Source organism: Bufo bufo, chromosome 11 (genome assembly GCF_905171765.1).
Source record: "Bufo bufo chromosome 11, aBufBuf1.1, whole genome shotgun sequence".
Taxonomy (NCBI): Eukaryota; Metazoa; Chordata; class Amphibia; order Anura; family Bufonidae; genus Bufo; species Bufo bufo.
This window is the reverse complement of record NC_053399.1, coordinates 92,585,971-92,610,269: the sequence shown is the minus strand read 5'-3', so window position 1 is coordinate 92,610,269 and position 24,299 is coordinate 92,585,971. Positions and strand designations below refer to the sequence as shown.

At 39.8% G+C, this 24,299-nt stretch overlaps 1 protein-coding gene across 1 annotated transcript in view; it reads right to left on the bottom strand.

Annotated features, from left to right (window-relative positions):
• Window positions 1-24,088, bottom strand: part of KIRREL1 (kirre like nephrin family adhesion molecule 1) — a 179,179-nt gene extending 155,091 nt beyond the window's left edge. The window contains exon 1 of the mRNA XM_040411601.1: window positions 23,707-24,088. Within this exon, the coding sequence (XP_040267535.1) occupies window positions 23,707-23,758 (52 nt within the window). The 5' untranslated portion in view covers window positions 23,759-24,088. The remainder of the gene's footprint in view (window positions 1-23,706) is intronic.
• Between the last annotated feature and the right edge of the window lie 211 nt (window positions 24,089-24,299).

The following is a 24,299-nucleotide window of genomic DNA, read 5'->3' as shown; positions in this document are numbered from 1 at the left end:
GAGAATGAAACCTGCCATAATCAGACAGCAACGTGGAAAGGACCATATGGTGGTCAGAAAGCCTCACTTTTATGATGGCATCTCCAGTGAATGGTGAAGATGGTCAATTTGTTGGCTAAAGGTCATACGTATATATCCCGATTCTTTGGGAAACAAAGATGTCACAAAACATCACTGGGACCATGATTCATGTGACAGAGTTCCAGGCAAGAGTCATCATAGCCTGAAGATGAAGAGTTCCTACTAACATGGTTCCACCTACATGTAGAAAACCTTCAGTGGAACTTAAACAAGGCCAGAATACCACATTGGTGGAGGTCAGATTCTCTTCTCACTGGCCGATCAGCTGTTTGCGGGGGCTGTGGTATTCGTGTGGATGCTGCAGCCTCAACATTGTTTACCTGCACCCCATCTACTTAGTAGCAACGGTGAAAGAAGACTCAGAAGACTGCTTTTTTATATTGTTTCCATAAAAAGGGTCTCCTGAAAATAAGCCTAAGTTGTCTTGCTGCTGGGAGCTTCGACAATCAGCTGCAATATGTAGGGTAGTTGGGAAGAAAACATACAATTCGTCTACAGCACCACCACAGGAGAAATGAAGCATTATATAATACACATTCAAATCAATAGACTGTCCATATGATGCAATAATATCCTGGGTCCTCCAGAGGGAGAGAAGCTCTTTGTACCTGCTCTCTACTAGAGATAATAGATGATGGCCCCGAATTAGTGACTACCTTCTATTACCGTAGAATGTCCCAATAAGGTTGCACATTGGTCCACCAATTAAATTATAGACTACAAACCAATAAAGCTTGAGACAAAGGGTCTCCTTGACATCAGCAGTATATTTTTGGGTTTCCTACAAACCACTGGAGATTTGGTGGTCCTCTGAGAAATCCTTGTTTTTTGGAATCTGTAAGGATACACAAGGAGGACAATCTCCAAGCGAATGTTATCCCTGGTTCCACATGAACCTATCACTAATAACGTTAGTAGTAATCATCATATACCTCCACTCCAACATGCAGAAGTGTTTCCACTTTCATTGTGTGTCTTGAAATGTCCCAGTGAAACCTCCAACTGAAAGAACATGGGATGTTTATTACCGGGGGAGCAATCCCTCCGCATGTGATCCGCTGCTAACGGCAAACCCCAGCAGAAATGCATACAATGGAGGATATCGGCAGCGGATCACATGCACCACAAGAGCATCCTACACAAGATGTGATAATATCAGCGTGAGGATTTGGTCGGTATTGTCAGTTGCATATTATCGTGATGCACCTTTTGCAGTGATTTATGGATTTATATATTCTCATCCACACATTATTCCATCTTGTGTAGTATGTTTTTGTGGTGCATGTGGTCCGCTGCCGACATCCTCCATTGTATGCATTTTTGCTAGGGATTGCAGCAGATCACATGCGGAGGGATTGCTCCCCCGGGTATGAAAACGTCACAGTGTTTGGGGTTTTGAGCATTTCCTCCCATTTAGGCCACTTCATTCTGTTATTTTTTTTCTTGATATATATGGAATGTGCCATAGTTTATTGTTGGTAACATTCTGTTGCACCTGGTAGCCTGTGTCACATGGCCTGTTATAGGTGGGGCTTGCAGCCTCCTCCTACCCTCCCATTGTATTAGTGATCTTACTATGGAGGTATGTGGGAGTTTGGCTGTGAGTCGGACCTCAGCACCTATCGGACTGTGTTCACACACTGTAGTTAGGTTAGCGGTAGGACCCATGCCACACTGAGATACCTTGATGGGGTGCCTTGGGCTCTGATATGTTCCTGACTGGAATATATTGGCCAAAGTCTCAGTTTTTAACATCAGCGTTAGGGTTTGGCCAGTATTGTCAGTTGCAGGTTATTGTGGTGCACCTTTTGCAGTGATTCAAGAATATAACTACTATAATACTGCCTCCTATGTACAAGAATATAACTACTATAATACTGCTCCTATGTACAAGATTATAACTACTATAATACTGCTCCTATGTACAAGAATATAACTACTATAATACTGCTCCTATGTACAAGAATATAACTACTATAATACTGCCTCCTATGTACAAGAATATAACTACTATAATACTGCTCCTATGTACAAGATTATAACTACTATAATACTGCTCCTATGTACAAGAATATAACTACTATAATACTGCCTCCTATGTACAAGAATATAACTACTATAATACTGCTCCTATGTACAAGATTATAACTACTATAATACTGCTCCTATGTACAAGAATATAACTACTATAATACTGCCTCCTATGTACAAGAATATAACTACTATAATACTGCTCCTATGTACAAGAATATAACTACTATAATACTGCCTCCTATGTACAAGAATATAACTACTATAATACTGCTCCTATGTACAAGAATATAACTACTATAATACTGTCTCCTATGTACAAGAATATAACTACTATAATACTGCTCCTATGTACAAGAATATAACTACTATAATACTGTTCCTATGTACAAGAATATAACTACTATAATACTTCTCCTATGTACAAGAATATAACTACTATAATACTGCTCCTATGTACAAGAATATAACTACTATAATACTGCTCCTATGTACAAGAATATACCTACTATAATACTGCCTCCTATGTACAAGAATATAACTACTATAATACTGTCTTCTATGTACAAGAATATAACTACTATAATACTGCTCCTATATATAAGAATATAACTACTATAATACTGCTCCTATGTACAAGAATATAACTACTATAATACTGCTCCTATGTACAAGAATATATCTACTATAATACTGCCTCCTGTGTACAAGAATATAACTACTATAATACTGCTCCTATGTACAAGAATATATCTACTATAATACTGCCTCCTATGAACAAGAATATAACTACTATAATACTGCTCCTATTTACAAGAATATAACTACTATAATACTGCTCCTATGTACAAGAATATAACTACTATAATACTGCCTCCTATGTACAAGAATATAACTACTATAATACTGCCTCCTATGTACAAGAATATAACTACTATAATACTGCTCCTATGTACAAGAATATAACTACTATAATACTGCTCCTATATACAAGAATATAACTACTATAATACTGCTCCTATGTACAAGAATATAACTACTATAATACTGCTCCTATGTACAAGAATATAACTACTATATTACTGCTCCTATGTACAAGAATATAACTACTACAATACTGCCTCCTATGTACAAGAATATAACTACTATAATACTGCCTCCTATGTACAAGAAGATAACTACTATAATACTGCTCCTATGTACAAGAATATAACTACTATAATACTGCTCCTATGTACAAGAATATAACTACTATAATACTGCCTCCTATGTACAAGAATATAACTACTATAATACTGCTCCTATATACAGGAATATAACTACTATAATACTGCCTCCTATGTACAAGAATAGAACTACTATAATATTGTCTCCTATATACAAGAATATAACTACTATAATACTGCTCCTATGTACAAGAATATAACTACTATAATACTGCCTCCTATGTACAAGAATATAACTACTATAATACTGCTCCTATGTACAAGAATATAACTACTATAATACTGCTCCTATGTACAGGAATATAACTACTATAATACTGCTCCTATGTACAAGAATATAACTACTATAATACTGCGCCTATGTACAAGAATATAACTACTATAATACTGCTCCTATGTACAAGAATATAACTACTATAATACTGCTCCTATGTACAAGAATATAACTACTATAATACTGATCCTATGTACAAGAATATAACTACTATAATACTGCTCCTATATACAGGAATATAACTACTATAATACTGCCTCCTATGTACAAGAATATAACTACTATAATACTGCTCCTATATACAGGTATATAACTACTATAATACTGCTCCTATGTACAAGAAGATAACTACTATAATACTGCTCCTATGTACAAGAATATAACTACTATAATACTGCTCCTATGTACAAGAATATAACTACTATAATACTGCCTCCTATGTACAAGAATATAACTACTATAATACTGCTCCTATATACAGGAATATAACTACTATAATACTGCCTCCTATGTACAAGAATATAACTACTATAATATTGTCTCCTATATACAAGAATATAACTACTATAATACTGCTCCTATGTACAAGAATATAACTACTATAATACTGCCTCCTATGTACAAGAATATAACTACTATAATACTGCTCCTATGTACAAGAATATAACTACTATAATACTGCTCCTATGTACAGGAATATAACTACTATAATACTGCTCCTATGTACAAGAATATAACTACTATAATACTGCGCCTATGTACAAGAATATAACTACTATAATACTGCTCCTATGTACAAGAATATAACTACTATAATACTGCTCCTATGTACAAGAATATAACTACTATAATACTGATCCTATGTACAAGAATATAACTACTATAATACTGCTCCTATGTACAAGAATATAACTACTATAATACTGCCTCCTATGTACAAGAATATAACTACTATAATACTGCTCCTATGTACAAGAATATAACTACTATAATACTGCTCCTCTGTACAAGAATATAACTACTATAATACTGCTCCTATGTACAAGAATATAACTACTATAATACTGCTCCTATGTACAAGAATATAACTACTATAATACTGCTCCTATGTCCTATGTACAATATTATAACTACTATAATGACTGAAGTTGTGCCTTAAAACAGCCTTTTTATAATTAGATCAGCGAATACTACAGCCATGTTGACATTGGCAGACTTGTCAGTGAAGCTACAGGTGGTTTACAGTCTCTTACTAATCCATAAAATGGAATATTTCTTCCTTGCAGCAAGTAGTATCAGCCCTTCTTCACGCTATTCCCTCAATGCCAACCTTTCACAAATTTATGGGTGTATATAATTACCATGCCATTCAGTTCTGCTCTGTGCTCTCCAAACCTCTGCAATATTAAACAATCCCCCTAATACGCCTTCTGAACCATAGACCAGCGCTAAGCTTCAGTGCACATTAAGGTTCACGTAAAGACAAAAGCCTTAAGGAATTCAGAATCTGCTTAGTAAAACTGAACACCAACATCCCATTTCCTGCTGAACATCTACCCCTCACACCACCAATCATGTTGGGATCGCCCAACTTGAAAATAAATTCATTGCCTTGGTGTAAAATAAAAACACTACCTAAGAATAAATATTACCTATGAAACTTTCATATGTTTAGAACATTGCTTCAAATGTGTTTCTGATGGGTCTAAATAGATTACTAAAATTCTCTGTGGACAGCATGTTAATAAAAAAGAGCAATTTCATTGATAATTCACTTTCAGTTAATATTATAACTACTATAATACTGCTCCTATGTACAAGAATATAACTACTATAATACTGCTCCTATGTACAAGAATATAACTACTATAATACTGCTTCTATGTACAAGAATATATCTACTATAATACTGCTCCTATGTACAAGAATATAACTACTATAATACTGCCTCCTATGTACAAGAATATAACTACTATAATACTGCCCCCTATGTACAAGAATATAACTACTATAATACTGTTCCTGTGTACAAGAATATAACTACTATAATACTGCTCCTATGTACAAGAATATAACTACTATAATACTGCTCCTATGTACAAGAATATAACTACTATAATACTGCCTCCTATGTACAAGAATATAACTACTATAATACTGCTCCTATGTACAAGAATATAACTACTATAATACTGCCTCCTATGTACAAGAATATAACTAATATAATACTGTTCCTATGTACAAGAATATAACTACTATAATACTGCCTCCTATGTACAAGAATATAACTACTATAATACTGCTCCTATGTACAAGAATATATCTACTATAATACTGCTCCTATGTACAAGAATATAACTACTATAATACTGCTCCTATGTACAAGAATATAACTACTATAATACTGCTCCTATGTACAAGAATATAACTACTATAATACTGCTCCTATGTACAAGAATATAACTACTATAATACTGCTCCTATGTACAAGAATATAACTACTATAATACTGCCTCCTATGTACAGGAATATAACTACTATAATACTGCCTCCTATGTACAAGAATATAACTACTATAATACTGCCTCCTATGTACAAGAATATAACTACTATAATACTGCCTCCTATGTACAAGAATATAACTACTATAATACTGCCTTCTATGTACAAGAATATAACTACTATAATACTGCTCCTATGTACAAGAATATAACTACTATAATACTGCTCCTATATACAAGAATATAACTACTATAATACTGCTCCTATGTACAAGAATATAACTACTATAATACTGCCTCCTATGTACAAGAATATAACTACTATAATACTGCTCCTATGTACAAGAATATAACTACTATAATACTGCCTCCTATATACAAGAATATAACTACTATAATACTGCTCCTATGTACAAGAATATAACTACTATAATACTGCCTCCTATGTACAAGAATATAACTACTATAATACTGCCCCCTATGTACAAGAATATAACTACTATAATACTGTTCCTGTGTACAAGAATATAACTACTATAATACTGCTCCTATGTACAAGAATATAACTACTATAATACTGCTCCTATGTACAAGAATATAACTACTATAATACTGCCTCCTATGTACAAGAATATAACTACTATAATACTGCTCCTATGTACAAGAATATAACTACTATAATACTGCCTCCTATGTACAAGAATATAACTAATATAATACTGTTCCTATGTACAAGAATATAACTACTATAATACTGCCTCCTATGTACAAGAATATAACTACTATAATACTGCTCCTATGTACAAGAATATATCTACTATAATACTGCTCCTATGTACAAGAATATAACTACTATAATACTGCTCCTATGTACAAGAATATAACTACTATAATACTGCCTTCTATGTACAAGAATATAACTACTATAATACTGCTCCTATGTACAAGAATATAACTACTATAATACTGCTCCTATATACAAGAATATAACTACTATAATACTGCTCCTATGTACAAGAATATAACTACTATAATACTGCCTCCTATGTACAAGAATATAACTACTATAATACTGCTCCTATGTACAAGAATATAACTACTATAATACTGCCTCCTATGTACAAGAATATAACTACTATAATACTGCTCCTATGTACAAGAATATAACTACTATAATACTGCCTCCTATGTACAAGAATATAACTACTATAATACTGCCTCCTATGTACAAGAATATAACTACTATAATACTGCTCCTATGTACAAGAATATAACTACTATAATACTGCCTCCTATGTACAAGAATATAACTACTATAATACTGCCTCCTATGTACAAGAATATAACTACTATAATACTGTCTCCTATGTACAAGAATATAACTACTATAATACTGCCTCCTATGTACAAGAATATAACTACTATAATACTGCTCCTATGTACAAGAATATAACCACTATGATACTGCCTCCTATGTACAAGAATATAACTACTATAATACTGCTCCTGTGTACAAGAATATAACTACTATAATACTGCTCCTATGTACAAGAATATAACTACTATAATACTGCTTCTATGTACAAGAATATAACTACTATAATACTGCCTCCTATGTACAAGAATATAACTACTATAATACTGCCTCCTATGTATAAGAATATAACTACTATAATACTGCCTCCTATGTACAAGAATATAACTACTATAATACTGCTCCTATGTACAAGAATATAACTACTATAATACTGCCTCCTATGTATAAGAATATAACTACTATAATACTGCCTCCTATATACAAGAATATAACTACTATAATACTGCTCCTATGTACAAGAATATAACTACTATAATACTGCTCCTATGTACAAGAATATAACTACTATAATACTGCTCCTATGTACAAGAATATAACTACTATAATACTGCTTCTATGTACAAGAATATAACTACTATAATACTGCCTCCTATGTACAAGAATATAACTACTATAATACTGCCTCCTATGTATAAGAATATAACTACTATAATACTGCTCCTATGTACAAGAATATAACTACTATAATACTGCTCCTATGTACAAGAATATAACTACTATAATACTGCTCCTATGTACAAGAATATAACTACTATAATACTGCCTCCTATGTACAAGAATATAACTACTATAATACTGCCTCCTATGTACAAGAATATATCTACTATAATACTGCCTCCTATGTATAAGAATATAACTACTATAATACTGCTCCTATGTACAAGAATATAACTACTATAATACTGCTCCTATGTACAAGAATATAACTACTATAATACTGCTCCTATGTACAAGAATATAACTACTATAATACTGCTCCTATATACAAGAATATAACTACTATAATACTGCTCCTATGTACAAGAATATAACTACTATAATACTGCCTCCTATGTACAAGAATATAACTACTATAATACTGCTCCTATGTACAAGAATATAACTACTATAATACTGCCTCCTATGTACAAGAATATAACTACTATAATACTGCTCCTATGTACAAGAATATAACTACTATAATACTGCCTCCTATGTACAAGAATATAACTACTATAATACTGCCTCCTATGTACAAGAATATAACTACTATAATACTGCTCCTATGTACAAGAATATAACTACTATAATACTGCCTCCTATGTACAAGAATATAACTACTATAATACTGCCTCCTATGTACAAGAATATAACTACTATAATACTGTCTCCTATGTACAAGAATATAACTACTATAATACTGCCTCCTATGTACAAGAATATAACTACTATAATACTGCTCCTATGTACAAGAATATAACCACTATGATACTGCCTCCTATGTACAAGAATATAACTACTATAATACTGCTCCTGTGTACAAGAATATAACTACTATAATACTGCTCCTATGTACAAGAATATAACTACTATAATACTGCTTCTATGTACAAGAATATAACTACTATAATACTGCCTCCTATGTACAAGAATATAACTACTATAATACTGCCTCCTATGTATAAGAATATAACTACTATAATACTGCCTCCTATGTACAAGAATATAACTACTATAATACTGCTCCTATGTACAAGAATATAACTACTATAATACTGCCTCCTATGTATAAGAATATAACTACTATAATACTGCCTCCTATATACAAGAATATAACTACTATAATACTGCTCCTATGTACAAGAATATAACTACTATAATACTGCTCCTATGTACAAGAATATAACTACTATAATACTGCTCCTATGTACAAGAATATAACTACTATAATACTGCTCCTATGTACAAGAATATAACTACTATAATACTGCCTCCTATGTACAAGAATATAACTACTATAATACTGGTCCTATGTACAAGAATATAACTACTATAATACTGCTCCTATGTACAAGAATATAACTACTATAATACTGCTCCTATGTACAAGAATATAACTACTATAATACTGCTCCTATGTACAAGAATATAACTACTATAATACTGCCTCCTATGTACAAGAATATAACTACTATAATACTGCTTCTATGTACAAGAATATAACTACTATAATACTGCCTCCTATGTACAAGAATATAACTACTATAATACTGCCTCCTATGTATAAGAATATAACTACTATAATACTGCTCCTATGTACAAGAATATAACTACTATAATACTGCTCCTATGTACAAGAATATAACTACTATAATACTGCTCCTATGTACAAGAATATAACTACTATAATACTGCCTCCTATGTACAAGAATATAACTACTATAATACTGCTCATATGTACAAGAATATAACTACTATAATACTGCTCCTATGTACAAGAATATAACTACTATAATACTGCTCCTATGTACAAGAATATAACTACTATAATACTGCCTCCTATGTACAAGAATATAACTACTATAATACTGGTCCTATGTACAAGAATATAACTACTATAATACTGCTCCTATGTACAAGAATATAACTACTATAATACTGCTCCTATGTACAAGAATATAACTACTATAATACTGCTCCTATGTACAAGAATATAACTACTATAATACTGCCTCCTATGTACAAGAATATAACTACTATAATACTGCTTCTATGTACAAGAATATAACTACTATAATACTGCCTCCTATGTACAAGAATATAACTACTATAATACTGCCTCCTATGTATAAGAATATAACTACTATAATACTGCTCCTATGTACAAGAATATAACTACTATAATACTGCTCCTATGTACAAGAATATAACTACTATAATACTGCTCCTATGTACAAGAATATAACTACTATAATACTGCCTCCTATGTACAAGAATATAACTACTATAATACTGCTCATATGTACAAGAATATAACTACTATAATACTGCTCCTATTTACAAGAATATAACTAATATAATACTGCTCCTATGTACAAGAATATAACTACTATAGTACTGCTCCTATTTACAAGAATATAACTAATATAGTACTGCCTCCTATTTACATGAATAGGAGCCAGATCGTCCGCATTTCAAAGATAGCGGATAGATTTCTTGTCTTGTACTCTGTAGGAGTAAAAACACTAGGTAATGATTTGACAACGGTCGAGAAGTATTTAAAAAATTTCCACGATTAGTATGAAGAAGATGTAGATTTGTTAATGATGGTCCCCATTTTCCGTTTGAATTGGCCTCTTGCGTGGAGTTATACTGCTACACGTCAACTTCTTCATTCAATAGAAAAGTGAGAACTTTTGGCTAGGGTAGACCTAGTGATCCATCACCTTGGAGTTTCTTAAGGATCCAGCTGCTGAGGGCCTCCTCATACCTCATCCCCCCAACATTAATTAGCTGAGCAGATTTTATTTGATGATGTCACCTATATCGTGGTATCACTAGTCTCAATCTGGGAGCAAACAATTATTTTATAATGAAGGTCCCTCTATTGTCGGTTCTCCTTGCCTGTAAATCTGCTTTCCTTTGTTTGCCTCGCTCTGATAGAACTGGGATATTTCAGTAGCAGAACCTCACGTCCCTCTCTCTCTGCGGCTCAGTGAAGCATGGATGGGGTTACTCACTTATTATTCCATGCTCTCCTCCTGTGATTACCTCCTCTATTATCCTCAGCCTCCCTTCTATCGTATCAGACCTCCAGTATAAACATTTCAATATTCTGCAGCTTGGTCACACGGAGGGGAGCGAGATGGAGCAAAATAAATACAAAAATAATAAAGAAAAGATAAGACTTTGTGTTTGCTGCTGGGAACCAGGAGGAAATAAGGTTGTTTATGCAGGTGCTTTCCTACACAGCGCCACTCGACACAAGAAAACTGGATTAAAATGGAGAGAGACAAACTGCGCCAAGACCCGCTGATCTGAAAGACAAGAGATGGCACATTACGGAGAGGATCCTGCTACCACCTGTCGCCCTTCTTGTATACAGCTGTTGAAACCCTAAAATTATGAGGTGTAAATCAAGGTGTGAATTTAGTTCACCTTCTGGACCTCATTTAAAGATCTGGAGATCTGTAGTTCCATTATTGGTTGGACCCATAAGACTACTGTCCCACCACCCTATGCCCCCTTTTTATGAAAGACTTGGAATTATATTTTTGTTGAAGTGCTTGCCAAGTGCCCATTGGTTCACCATTTGAAGCCCATCCAAGCGCCTGGAGATCTGTCATTCCACCATTGATGGGAACCATAAGACTATTGCTTCCCCACCCAACACCAAACACCCTCTTCTATCAAAAACTTGCTGAAGGGCTCGGAAGGTGCCCATTTGTTCTTCTTTTCGATGTCATCTAAGGGCCTGAGGTTATGTGGTTCCACCTTTGATAGATTCTTGCTCCACCGCCCAACACCTCTATTAAAGGCGTATTTCAGGCGCAGATTGCGATGCAATGGTCAGTTGCACCGCAATCTGCAACTTTTCCCCGCTCAATTCAGGTCTAAAAACAGAGGGCGTGGCGAGATTGGGGAAGGGGACGGGCTATTCAACATTTTTAGGGGTAGAAAATAGTCTAAATATAAGACTGCAAGGAAGCTGTCTTACATTTAGAACTGGCGGTGGATCCGTCTGAAGTTATGTAGAGGCTGGCGACTCTTCATAACTTCGGCGGAACCACCACCTGCTATGGGCCTTAGCTAAGATTGGCCTCTAATACGCCGGTCTTAATAAATGCTCCCCTTAAAATTATAATTTTCTTGTCTTCTTATTCCCTCAGCCCTAAGTAATAGGTCTTCTTTGACTTCATGGTCAAAGTAGATCTACCACAAAGTACACAAGCTATAATGGAGCTATACAGAAGAAAGAGAAAGATTTGGCTGTTCTTGGTATTGACCAACCTTTTTGTATTGCATATCATGGGTGACAAATGGCTCCATCGTGATTGACCATTCCTCAGGTTACTGTTTAACTGTCCTACTCCAGTGGGTGGCTATATTACACAGACTCTAACTGTACAGTCCATCAGGACAATCATCAATGTAGTCCATTGATGAACACTTCAGCCTTGATTGATGACTGCCACCGGGGAGTAGACCTTCTCTTTCAGGGTCACACAAGAGTAGCTGGCAATATCCAGAAGAGTCACTAAGGAGTGTGTACCATCCCCAACAAGTAAATACTATTTCACAGGGTCACAAAGAGTAAAAGCTCCTAAATGATATCACCACACATTTTCCAAGAAATGGACTCTACCCATTCAGTACTAAACAGAAGACACTATAAGGTTACTAGATGTAGCACCATACAATCGGGCCACCAAGAATGGGATGCTAGCCCACTAAGTCTGCTAGCAGTGGACAAATTCCAATAGTAGCATGAAGAACTAGATTTTTTTTCTAAAGGATCGTCATGGACTGGACACGGGATCACCAAGGGTCACGGTGTGAACCCTATCGTAATGGCTCACCAAGGAATGGGCACCATACCGTAGTGTCTCAAGAGCACCATCCCCAAGGTGACCAATGACTGGATACTCTTCAACCAGAGTAGGATCACCAAGGATCATGGTGTGAACACCATCCTAATCGCCATACCCATTTGCAAGCATTGGCCAACACCATCAACCATCTCACGTATGTCAGGGTGTCAAGACACTATGGTCACAAATGTTGGAAAATAGGATGGGATTGCAGGATTTCACCATGTCCAATCATTATTCACAAGGGAGATAAGCCAGAGGTGTGTGGAGTGGCTTTCTTTTGAGAACACATGCACACTTGGTTGCCCTAGAACTTTTCTAATATAACGGGCGCAACCACCTAAAAGCAGGAGGAGTCAGTACGGTTTTAGGAGAAGGGTTCTCAAATACTTCACAAATAATTTCTTGGCAGAAATCCTTTAAGCGGTCGTCTGGCACAAAACTACAAATCTACCAAATTTCACTCGCTGAGTAATTTAATTCCATTTGGAGAAACTCTTAGTTCCACTGGGATTCCCGGTGGAACTAAGAGCTTCTCGTCTGGGATTAAAAGCAGCTCAGGAGAAGCCGGCGGGGAACGCGTCACTGCGGAGTGTGTGTGTGTATGTTACAGCGCATGTTAGGTGGAAGCTGAGAAAACAAAAAATCCGTACAAAAATAAAATATACACTCAATACAATTATAATCTTAAAGGGGATCTCCACCAGGAGAGGCTTTCTTTAAATTAAACAATCTAGACTATCAAAACTGAACCAGAGGACACAACAGCATCCAGTAAATGGCCCACCAGAGAGTGCGAAGTAAGCCCCCGATTTCCAAGTGTGTCATGTGACCACACTTGGGTGTTCTTAAAGGGAACCTGGGAGGGAAGGGATGCAAATGACCTCTTAACAAGCTCTGCCTCCAATGCCACCAGATGTAAGGCAGCTATCCTATAAGTCAATGTTCAGCTCTTAAAATAAGCCTTGAGACATGACTTGGATATTAAATAAGCCAGCATCTCATCTGCAGACAGCTGTTTCGGGGTGATTGCCCCTCATCAGCCGTGACGCATTGAACTGTGGGCAGCACGTTACAGAACAGGAGGAGCTGAGCAGACTCATCTGTAGGTTTATAGGAGAAGATTCTGTAGAACATTTTATTTATTTCATTTTAGGAGTCCAGTGGGCGGTCCGAACCAGTGATTGACAGCTCTCTCTGTATCTTTCTTGCTGGAAAGGCCTGCTTTCCACGGAGAGGCAGGTTGAGAAAAGTTTTGTGTGACTTTGAGGAAAGTTATCAGTAGGAGTAATAAGAAGACACGGCACGTTCAGAGCATTTGCAGCGACTGGATTTCCAGCCCCCCGTCCCGGAGGAATTCAGTCCTCCTAGGATCTGCTTCAGAAGTGTCATACCGCTTTCAATAAAAGGAAAAAAAAGTGCTTTTCCTGCCCACTTCACTCTCCAATTACATCTACGTCTCTGCGCTCCCTCCTCCCTCCGTTCAGAAATGGCTCCTGTCCCATCAGATTAACCCTTCCTAGACTCAAACACCATAGCTGGGTGTATAAGAATAAAAGTATGTCACACGGGGGACACGACCGAACCAGCAAAGTCAACGGGAAGATTATTCTCCGAAATAATCCACCGCCCCCGCCGTTACCCCCTACAGTATCCCCGCCTTCACGGCTGCCATCGGCACATGTCCCCAGGACACTGACGGGGCCACATCCATTAGAGTACAGTGGTAATGTTCAATAATGATGGGGAGAGTAGTGCTGCAGACTGTATCATACAGGATGGGCTTAGATACATCGCTGAAGAAACTGTGTAAAAAAAATAGGCTTAGCTACGCCAGATCAATAGACAGTATCACGCATGATAAGCTCAGATACACAGCTCAGCAGACAGTATCACACAGGACAGGATTAGATACACAGCTCAGCAGACTGTATCACACATGATAGGCTTAGATACACCACCTCATCAGACAGTATCACACATGATAGGATTAGATACACAGCTCAGCAGACAGTATCACACATGACAGGATTAGATACACAGCTCAGCAGACAGTACCGCACAGGATAGTATTAGATACACAGCTCAGCAGACAGTATCACACAGGAGAGGATTAGATACACAGCTCAGCAGACAGTATCACACAGGATAGGATTAGATACACAGCTCAGCAGACAGTATCACACATGACAGGATTAGATACACAGCTCAGCAGACAGTACCGCACAGGATAGTATTAGATACACAGCTCAGCAGACAGTATCACACAGGAGAGGATTAGATACACAGCTCAGCAGACAGTATCACACAGGATAGGATTAGATACACAGCTCAGCAGACAGTACCGCACAGGATAGTATTAGATACACAGCTCAGCAGACAGTATCACACAGGATAGGATTAGATACACAGCTCAGCAGACAGTATCACACAGGATAGGATTAGATACACAGCTCAGCAGACAGTATCACACAGGATAGGATTAGATACACAGCTCAGCAGACAGTATCACACAGGATAGGATTAGATACACAGCTCAGCAGACAGTATCACACAGGATAGGATTAGATACACAGCTCAGCAGACAGTATCACACATCATAGGATTAGGTACATGAGATAAGCAGACAGTATCACACAGGATAGGCTTAGATACACAGATCAGCAGACAGTATCACACAGGATAGGATTAGATACACAGCTCAGCAGACAGTATCACACAGGATAGGATTAGATACACAGCTCAGCAGACAGTACCGCACAGGATAGTATTAGATACACAGCTCAGCAGACAGTATCACACAGGATAGGATTAGATACACAGCTCAGCAGACAGTATCACACAGGATAGGATTAGATACACAGCTCAGCAGACAGTATCACACAGGATAGGATTAGATACACAGCTCAGCAGACAGTATCACACATCATAGGATTAGGTACATGAGATAAGCAGACAGTATCACACAGGATAGGCTTAGATACACAGATCAGCAGACAGTATCACACAGGATAGGATTAGATACACAGCTCAGCAGTCAATATCAAACCTAGGCTTAGATGCAGCAGCTTAGCAGGCAGTATCACAAATGACTGCCCGCTAGATACACTGTGACAGTGGTGTGTTATGTTTTGTACAGCTCGGATACACAGCAGGATGTGAAGTTACTTCTTCTGGTCTAATTGCCAGTTTTTCTTTTCTCAAGACTCTCCATAGGAAGTAATATAATCACATAGGAACATTTCCATTGTGATGGCTGCCAACTGCATGACTCCCAGCGGTGTTCTCTCCTCATAGGCCCATTCACACACTGCGTTTTACAGGGGTTTATGGCATTTTTTTTTGTTTTTTCTGGCATTTTTACCATAGACAATAGATAGACAGACAGATAGATATTAGATAAATAGACGGAGAGATTTCTATATATTAGATAGATAATAGATAGATAGATAGATAGACAGATAGATAGATAGATAGATAGATAGATAGATAGATAGATAGATAGATAGATAGATAGATAGATAGCAGTGAGGGAGACTGACTTCAGGAGACTGTCTGATCTCTGCCCAGACTTCACCTCCATAGAGGAGGAAGAGAGACTCTCCATACTGCTGGGGGAAGAGGAGAACACAGTGGCCACAGCAGCACAATTTATCACTGCCTGCCATAGACTGAGAGGAGCCTGATATACCATGGACTCCTATACCCCCACCCTGGACGTGTCCCCATCCCCCAACCCTACCCTTGATTTGATATGAGATAGATAGATAGATATGAGATAGATAGATAGATAGATAGATATGAGATAGATAGATAATAGATAGATAGATAGATATGAGATAGATAGATATGAGATAGATAGATAGATAGATAGATATGAGATAGATAGATAGATAGATAGATAGATAGATAGATAGATAGATAGATATGAGATAGATATGAGATAGATAATAGATAGATAGATAGATAGATAGATAGATAGATAGATATGAGATAGATAGATAATAGATAGATAGATAGATAGATAGATAGATAGATAGATAATAGATAGATATGAGATAGATAGATAATAGATAGATAGATATTAGATAGATAGATATGAGATAGATAGATAGATAGATAGATAGATAGATAGATAGATAGATATGAGATAGATAGATAGATAGATAGATATGAGATAGATAGATAGATAGATAGATATGAGATAGATATATATGAGATAGATAGATAGATATGAGATAGATAGATAGATAGATAGATAGATAGATAGATAGATAGATAGATAGATATGAGATAGATAGATAGATAGATAGATGACTGTGCCAGCAGTGCGACCAGGAGGCCGTGGAGGATGAGGCTCATTTCCTGCTGCGGTGCCCCAAATACTCAGCAGTGAGGGAGACTTTCTGATCTCTGCCCAGACTTCACTTCCATGGAGGAGGAAGAGAGACTCTCCATACTGCTGGGGGAAGAGGAGAACACAACGGCCACAGCAGCACAATATATTACTGCCTGCCATAGACTGAGAGGAGCCTGATAGACCATGGACTCCTATACCCCCACCCTGGACGTGTCCCCATCCCCCAACCCTACCCTTGATTTGATATGAGATAGATAGATAGATAATAGATGGATGTAGGCCTGGGATCAGAGGGGTCAGCATGGCCCGGGCTGGTGACAGTCGCCCTTCCATCTGGTCTCCTGGATGAGCCTCTACATTACAGAACAACTTTCTGTGCAAAACAGAAGACAATCGATAGATATCCATCAGGAGTCTGCGCCCCCGCCGCTCGGATTCCGGCTCCTCACATGGACAGCCTGCACAGGCGCCTGCACAGGGGATGGATTTCATTAGACATAATTGCAGCTGTGGACGCGGCCTTTAAGCTAAGGGAATTTTTTTTTTCCTGATGGCAAAAAACCGAAGGTGCCACCTATGCCAAGCATTGGTATGCAGGGGTTGTAGAACTGCAACTCCCAGCACAACAGGCCAGATGTGGAACTGTAGTGTTGGCGGCTGAATCGGACTTATAAATGGTACCAGCCTGAGCCCTGCAGCCTGCCAGGTGTAGAAGAAGGCTTAATCCTGGTAGTGTAGTGCAGAGTGTGGGCATCCATGGCCGGCAGCTATGAAAACCGGCGAGAAAAGAATTCTCATATTGTGCCACATGGCATCCCTTACTGGCACCCTGACAATTTTGGCCGTGCCCAAGGGTTATTACAGATCTGTGCCCTATTGAGCTTTGCTATCAAATGTCAATGCCAAGCTGCCAGTCCAGCCTTGTATACTATGAGTGCACCACATAACCAATCTGTAGTTGCCCACGCCAGCTAAGGCTACTTTCACACTCGCGTTTTGGCTTTCCGTTTTCGAGATCCGTTCAGGGCTCCTCTCACAAGCGGTTCCAAAACGGATCAGTTTTGCCCTAATGAATTCTGAATGGAAAAGGATCCGCTCAGAATGCGTCAGTTTGCCTCCGATCAGTCTCCGATCCGCTCTGGAGGCCGCCTGCAGCGTTTTGCTGTCCGCTTGACGAAACTGAGCCAAACTGATCCGTTTTCTCTGACACAATCTGGCACAATAGAAAACGGATCCGTCCTCCATTGACTTTCAGTGGAGTTCACGACGGATCTGTCTTGGCTATGTTACAGATAATACAAGCGGATCCGTTCATAACGGATGCATGCGGTTGTATTATTGTAAAGGACGCGTTTTTGCAGATCCATGACAAACCCACAAAAAACGCGAGCGTGAAAGGGGTTGTCCCTCAAAAAATATTCTACATTTTATAAACTAGCACCTGGATCCAAATACTTTTCTCATTGAATGTAATTAAAAAATGTTCTTTGGTCACCGAGTTATTCAATAAAATGCTGCATCTGTGTAGCACCACCTGCTGCTTGATTTATTTATTTTTATTTCTCTGCCGACTTTGCTCAAGTAGTCACACATGCTCAGTTCCATCCTTCGACTGTATCCACTGTTAGAAGCTATGACAGTTACAGGGAGAGAGATGCAGCAGAAAGGGCACATCCTCTGAGCTGTGATAGGGAGAGAGCTGCAGTAGAAAGGACACATCCTCTGAGCTGTGATAGGGAGAGAGCTGCAGTAGAAAGGACACATCCCCTGAGCTGTGATAGGGAGAGAGCTGAAGCAGAAAGGGCATATCCTCTGACCTGTGATAGGGAGAGAGCTGCAGTAGAAAGGACACATCCCCTGAGCTGTGATAGGGAGAGAGCTGCAGCAGAAAGGGCACATCCTCTGAGCTGTGATAGGGAGAGAGCTGCAGTAGAAAGGACACATCCTCTGAGCTGTGATAGGGAGAGAGCTGCAGTAGAAAGGACACATCCTCTGAGCTGTGATAGGGAGAGAGCTGCAGTAGAAAGGACACATCCCCTGAGCTGTGATAGGGAGAGAGCTGAAGCAGAAAGGGCATATCCTCTGACCTGTGATAGGGAGAGAGCTGCAGCAGAAAGGGCACATCCTCTGAGCTGTGATAGGGAGAGAGCTGCAGTATAATGGACACATCCCCTGAGCTGTAATAGGGAGAGAGCTGCAGCAGAAAGGACACATCATCTGAGCTGTGATAGGTAGAGAGCTGCAGCAGAAAGGACACATCCTCTGAGCTGTGATAGGGAGAGAGCTGCAGTAGAAAGGACACATCCTCTGAGCTGTGATAGGGAGAGAGCTGCAGTAGAAAGGACACATCCCCTGAGCTGTGATAGGGAGAGAGCTGCAGCAGAAAGGGCACATCCTCTGAGCTGTGATAGGGAGAGAGCTGCAGTAGAAAGGACACATCCCCTGAGCTGTGATAGGGAGAGAGCTGCAGCAGAAAGGGCACATCCTCTGAGCTGTGATAGGGAGAGAGCTGCAGCAGAAAGGACACATCCTCTGAGCTGTGATAGAGAGAGAGCTGCAGCAGAAAGGACACACACCCTGACCTGTGACAGGGAGAGAGCTGCAGCAGCAAGGACACATCCCCTGAGCTGTGATAGGGAGAGAGCAGCAGCAGAAAGGACACACACCCTGGCCTGTGATAGGGAGAGAGCTGCAGCAGAAAGGACACATCCCCTGAGCTGTGATAGGGAGAGAGCTGCAGCAGAAAGGACACATCCCCTGAGCTGTGATAGGGAGAGAGCTGCAGCAGAACGGACAGTATATGATTTCTGATTTTCATTATTTACATTAATCATGAGACAACCACGTGAGCCACGGACACATGCCAACGGTGCCAAGTTTCAATTTCAGTCCAGTCCACCCAAGCTCAGAGATAAGCCAAACCAAAAGAAAAGACCCTGCATGTACAATAGTCACTGGTCTTCAGACTGTAAGCTCTTGGGTCAAGCAGTAAAAAAAAAGAAGCCTTCCATTCAAGCCTAGAGGCAGCGCGATTATACGGACAGGATTATCCCTCACAACACAATGCAGCAGGACAGCGAGGGGGTTTTTCCCCTTCGGCAGCTCCCTCTCCCCTCCCCCGCCTCCCGCCATGGCACAAGCAGCGGCTCAGCACTGATGTTGCAAAATGCTAAGGAAGCAGCCAGCTGTGCTGGAGGGTGGACAGAGAATAACGTGGGAGTTGCATTTTTCCGGAGCCAGCAATGTGGCCTTCTACTAGAGGACAGGACATGGAGAAGAGGCACATCTGGTGGTGGAGGGGGGTGGACATGTACCAGTTTGGAAACTTCCTTCATACTGAGGAAGGAAAACTCTCTCAGCAGTTCCCTCCTCTTCCCGTTACTATCACTCACTGTCTGTGAGATGGTGAGGGATGTAATCTTTTGGGGGAAGGGGTTATATGGTTTTTACTTCTTCTGGATCAACACATCATGAAAGTCATAGGTTGAACTTCATGAACTCGTGTCCTCTCCAGCGTAGGCCAACCTGATTTATTTATTTTATCCAAAAATCACCGACAAATCGGAAAACCATAATGAATCCTAAAGTTGATAAGTCGTAAGTATTGTAAAATCGCAATAAGGTCCACAAGCTTCAAAGAAAATCTCGGACACCTCTCAAGGGGCTGTCCGGGACTTTACGGAGGGTAGGCGACCCTGTGCGGCAGACGAGGTGTTAATAGGAGATGCCGCGCGGAGCATGAATGAGATGCGGCAACCGGGGGCTCAACTCCACAATGCACGCAGTCAACTCTTCTTGACGTTACAATGGATTCCATCCAAGTCCCCCTCCGCACACAAAGCCTTCATCTACTGCAGAGCCTCTTGGGAAGAAGAGCCGTCCATCAACGCTCTACAAGTAGAGGCTCGATGGACAGCTTCGAGGGAGGCTTCAGTCACATGGGTGCCGCGCCAGCTCTTGGGAATCTCCTCCATCAAGCTTCATTCAACAAGTGGAACTGACAGCTCTGCCTCCACGGAGGTTCTGCAGCAGCATCCTCCATATGCATGGATGGTGATGACATCAGCAGCAAGCGTCCTCGCCTGAAGGGTTAAATCACTAGCCCTGACTCATGGCACACTCATCCTTGTCTGCGGTTGTGGATGAAATCAACATCTGCCCCCCAGCACAAGAGGCAGAAATGTGCTCGCATCAGCCCCGGACCGGCGTAAAGTTGCCAGCCTAGCATTGCAAGGAGAAAACCAGCCCCCTCCCTTCCCCGAGTATTAAGCCAGAGGGGAGAGAAGGAACAAGTGACACATCTGTTTCTTCTACAATCTCTGGATCCCTCCATTCAAGGCTGCGCTACGCTCCCGGAGAACACAGTATATAGCGGCGTCTGCACAGTTTGCATCTTTTTTGCACTGGGTGCCATTCACCCACTGTTGGGTGCCATTCACCCTAAACCACTAGAGGAACCTACCAGACTAATGGGGGTACCATCCATTCCCTTCCATCTATAGCATTAACCTTTGACTAATAGGATGCCTGCCATATATACTAATTAGGGGGACAGCAATGATCTATTGGGGTACCCCACATTCACTATGGGGCTGCCACTTACTGCACACTATAGGAATACCTACTGTAGAGGCCAGGGTGATTAGTCCATACCCTCAATGTCTAAGCTAAGTGTCAGGAACCCCCATAGTCTAGAATGAATAGTAGACTACTAATGTTCTCCTTGGACTATTGGGGTACTTAATGCTCATTTTAAGCTATGACAGTACCTACCATTCACCCTAGCTTAAGGTGAATCCTATGGACCCCCTGTAGGCGGAGGCCATACCTACTATCAATTCTGGACTATGAGGGTACCTGGCATTTAGCTAGGAGGTTTCTACTGATCACCCTGGTCTCTAGTTGTACCTACTATACACTTTAGACTATGGGGCTACTTAATGCTCATCTTAAGCTATGAGGGCACCTACCATTCACTATAAGATTGAGGACATACCTACTGTTCATTCTAGAATATGGGGGTATCTGACATTTGGCTTTGACTATGGGGGTATCTACTAATCACCCTGGTCTCCAGGGGTATCTACCATATACTTATAGATGATGGAGGTACTTAGCGCTTGCTATGAGGGTACCTACTGTTCACCCTAGCTTATGATGAGTGACATGTACCCCCACTGTCCGAGGACATTCCTACTAATAATTCTGGACTAAGGGGGTATCTACTAATCATCTTGATCTCTAGGGGTATCTACTAATCACCCTGGTCTCCAGGGGTATCTACCATATACTTATAGATGATGGAGGTACTTAGCGCTTTGCTATGAGGGTACCTACTGTTCACCCTAGCTTATGATGAGTGACATGTACCCCCACTGTCCGAGGACCTTCCTAATAATAATTCTGGACTAAGGGGGTATCTACTAATCATCTTGATCTCTAGGGGTATCTACTAATCACCCTGGTCTCCAGGGGTATCTACCATATACTTATAGATGATGGAGGTACTTAGCGCTTTGCTATGAGGGTACCTACAGTTCACCCTAGCTTATAATGAGTGACATGTACCCCCACTGTCCGAGGACATTCCTACTAATAATTCTGGACTAAGGGGGTATCTACCAATCATCTTGATCTCTAGGGGTATCTACTAATCACCCTGGTCTCCAGGGGTATCTACCATATACTTATAGATGATGGAGGTACTTAGCGCTTGCTATGAGGGTACCTACCGTTCACCCTAGCTTATGATGAGTGACATGTACCCCCACTGTCCGAGGACATTCCTACTAATAATTCTGGACTAAGGGGGGTATCTACTAATCATCTTGATCTCTAGGGGTATCTACCGTATACTGCAGACTATGCTCATCTTAAGCTATGAGGGTACCTACCATTCACCCTAGCTTATAATAATTGTAATGTACCCCCACAGTGTGAGGATTATCGGGGTATCTTCTAATCACTGTGGAGTCTCGGGGTACCTTCCATATATCTTAGACTATGTGGGAACTGAAGGTTCATCTTAAGCTACCTACCAGCTAAGTACCCTCTTAGTCCAGCGTGATTGGCAGTAGTCTAGGGGGTACCTACTATTCACTCTACAGACTATAGGGGTATCTACTAATTACCCTATGGGAGTATTGACGCTTAACCCTGCGTGCTCCCGGGATTGATGCACTTGGGGGAGGGGGGCACTGGGAAAAGCAAAAAGAAAATGGGGGGTCTTACCTTGACAAAGTGTGCTGGGCAGCGTAAATATCCCTACGAAAAAGGGGGTCTTACCTTGACAAAGTGTGCTGGGCAGCGTAAATATCCATACGAAAAGAAAAAGCATGCTCTCCCCCTTGTCTCCCGGAGTTAAAGGACTATTCGCAGGGATTCTCGATGATCCAAGTCGTCGTCTCCTGGCAGTTCCTAAGAGAACATATCCCAGACAAAGGGCTGATCTGCGAGCGGAGAGGACACCGGTGAAATTTGCCTCCACAGAAGAAACCTCCAGTCCTGACTTCTCTCTTCTCCTCTCTCCCTCTCTCTTCTCTCATGCACACACACAAAAAAAAGTCTTGGAATGAGAGGATGGATCCAGTAGGGGAATGAACCATTCCACTGGCAGGGGGGGGAGGGAAGGGAACATACTTTCCTAAACTCTCTGTCTCTGGCACATTTTTCCTTTCTCTCCCTGCACCAGAAAAACACACATCAAAAAAAAAAAAAAGAAAAGTAAAGTAAAAAAAAAAGTTTGCAGGATGGATGAGAGTGAGAGAGAGGGCGGCGGGGTGAGGGGGAGCCGGCCCAGGATCTGCTGATGTGAGGAAAGGAATTTGGGAATTTTACATTTACTTATGTTGGGATTTTTTTTTTTTTTAGATGATCGC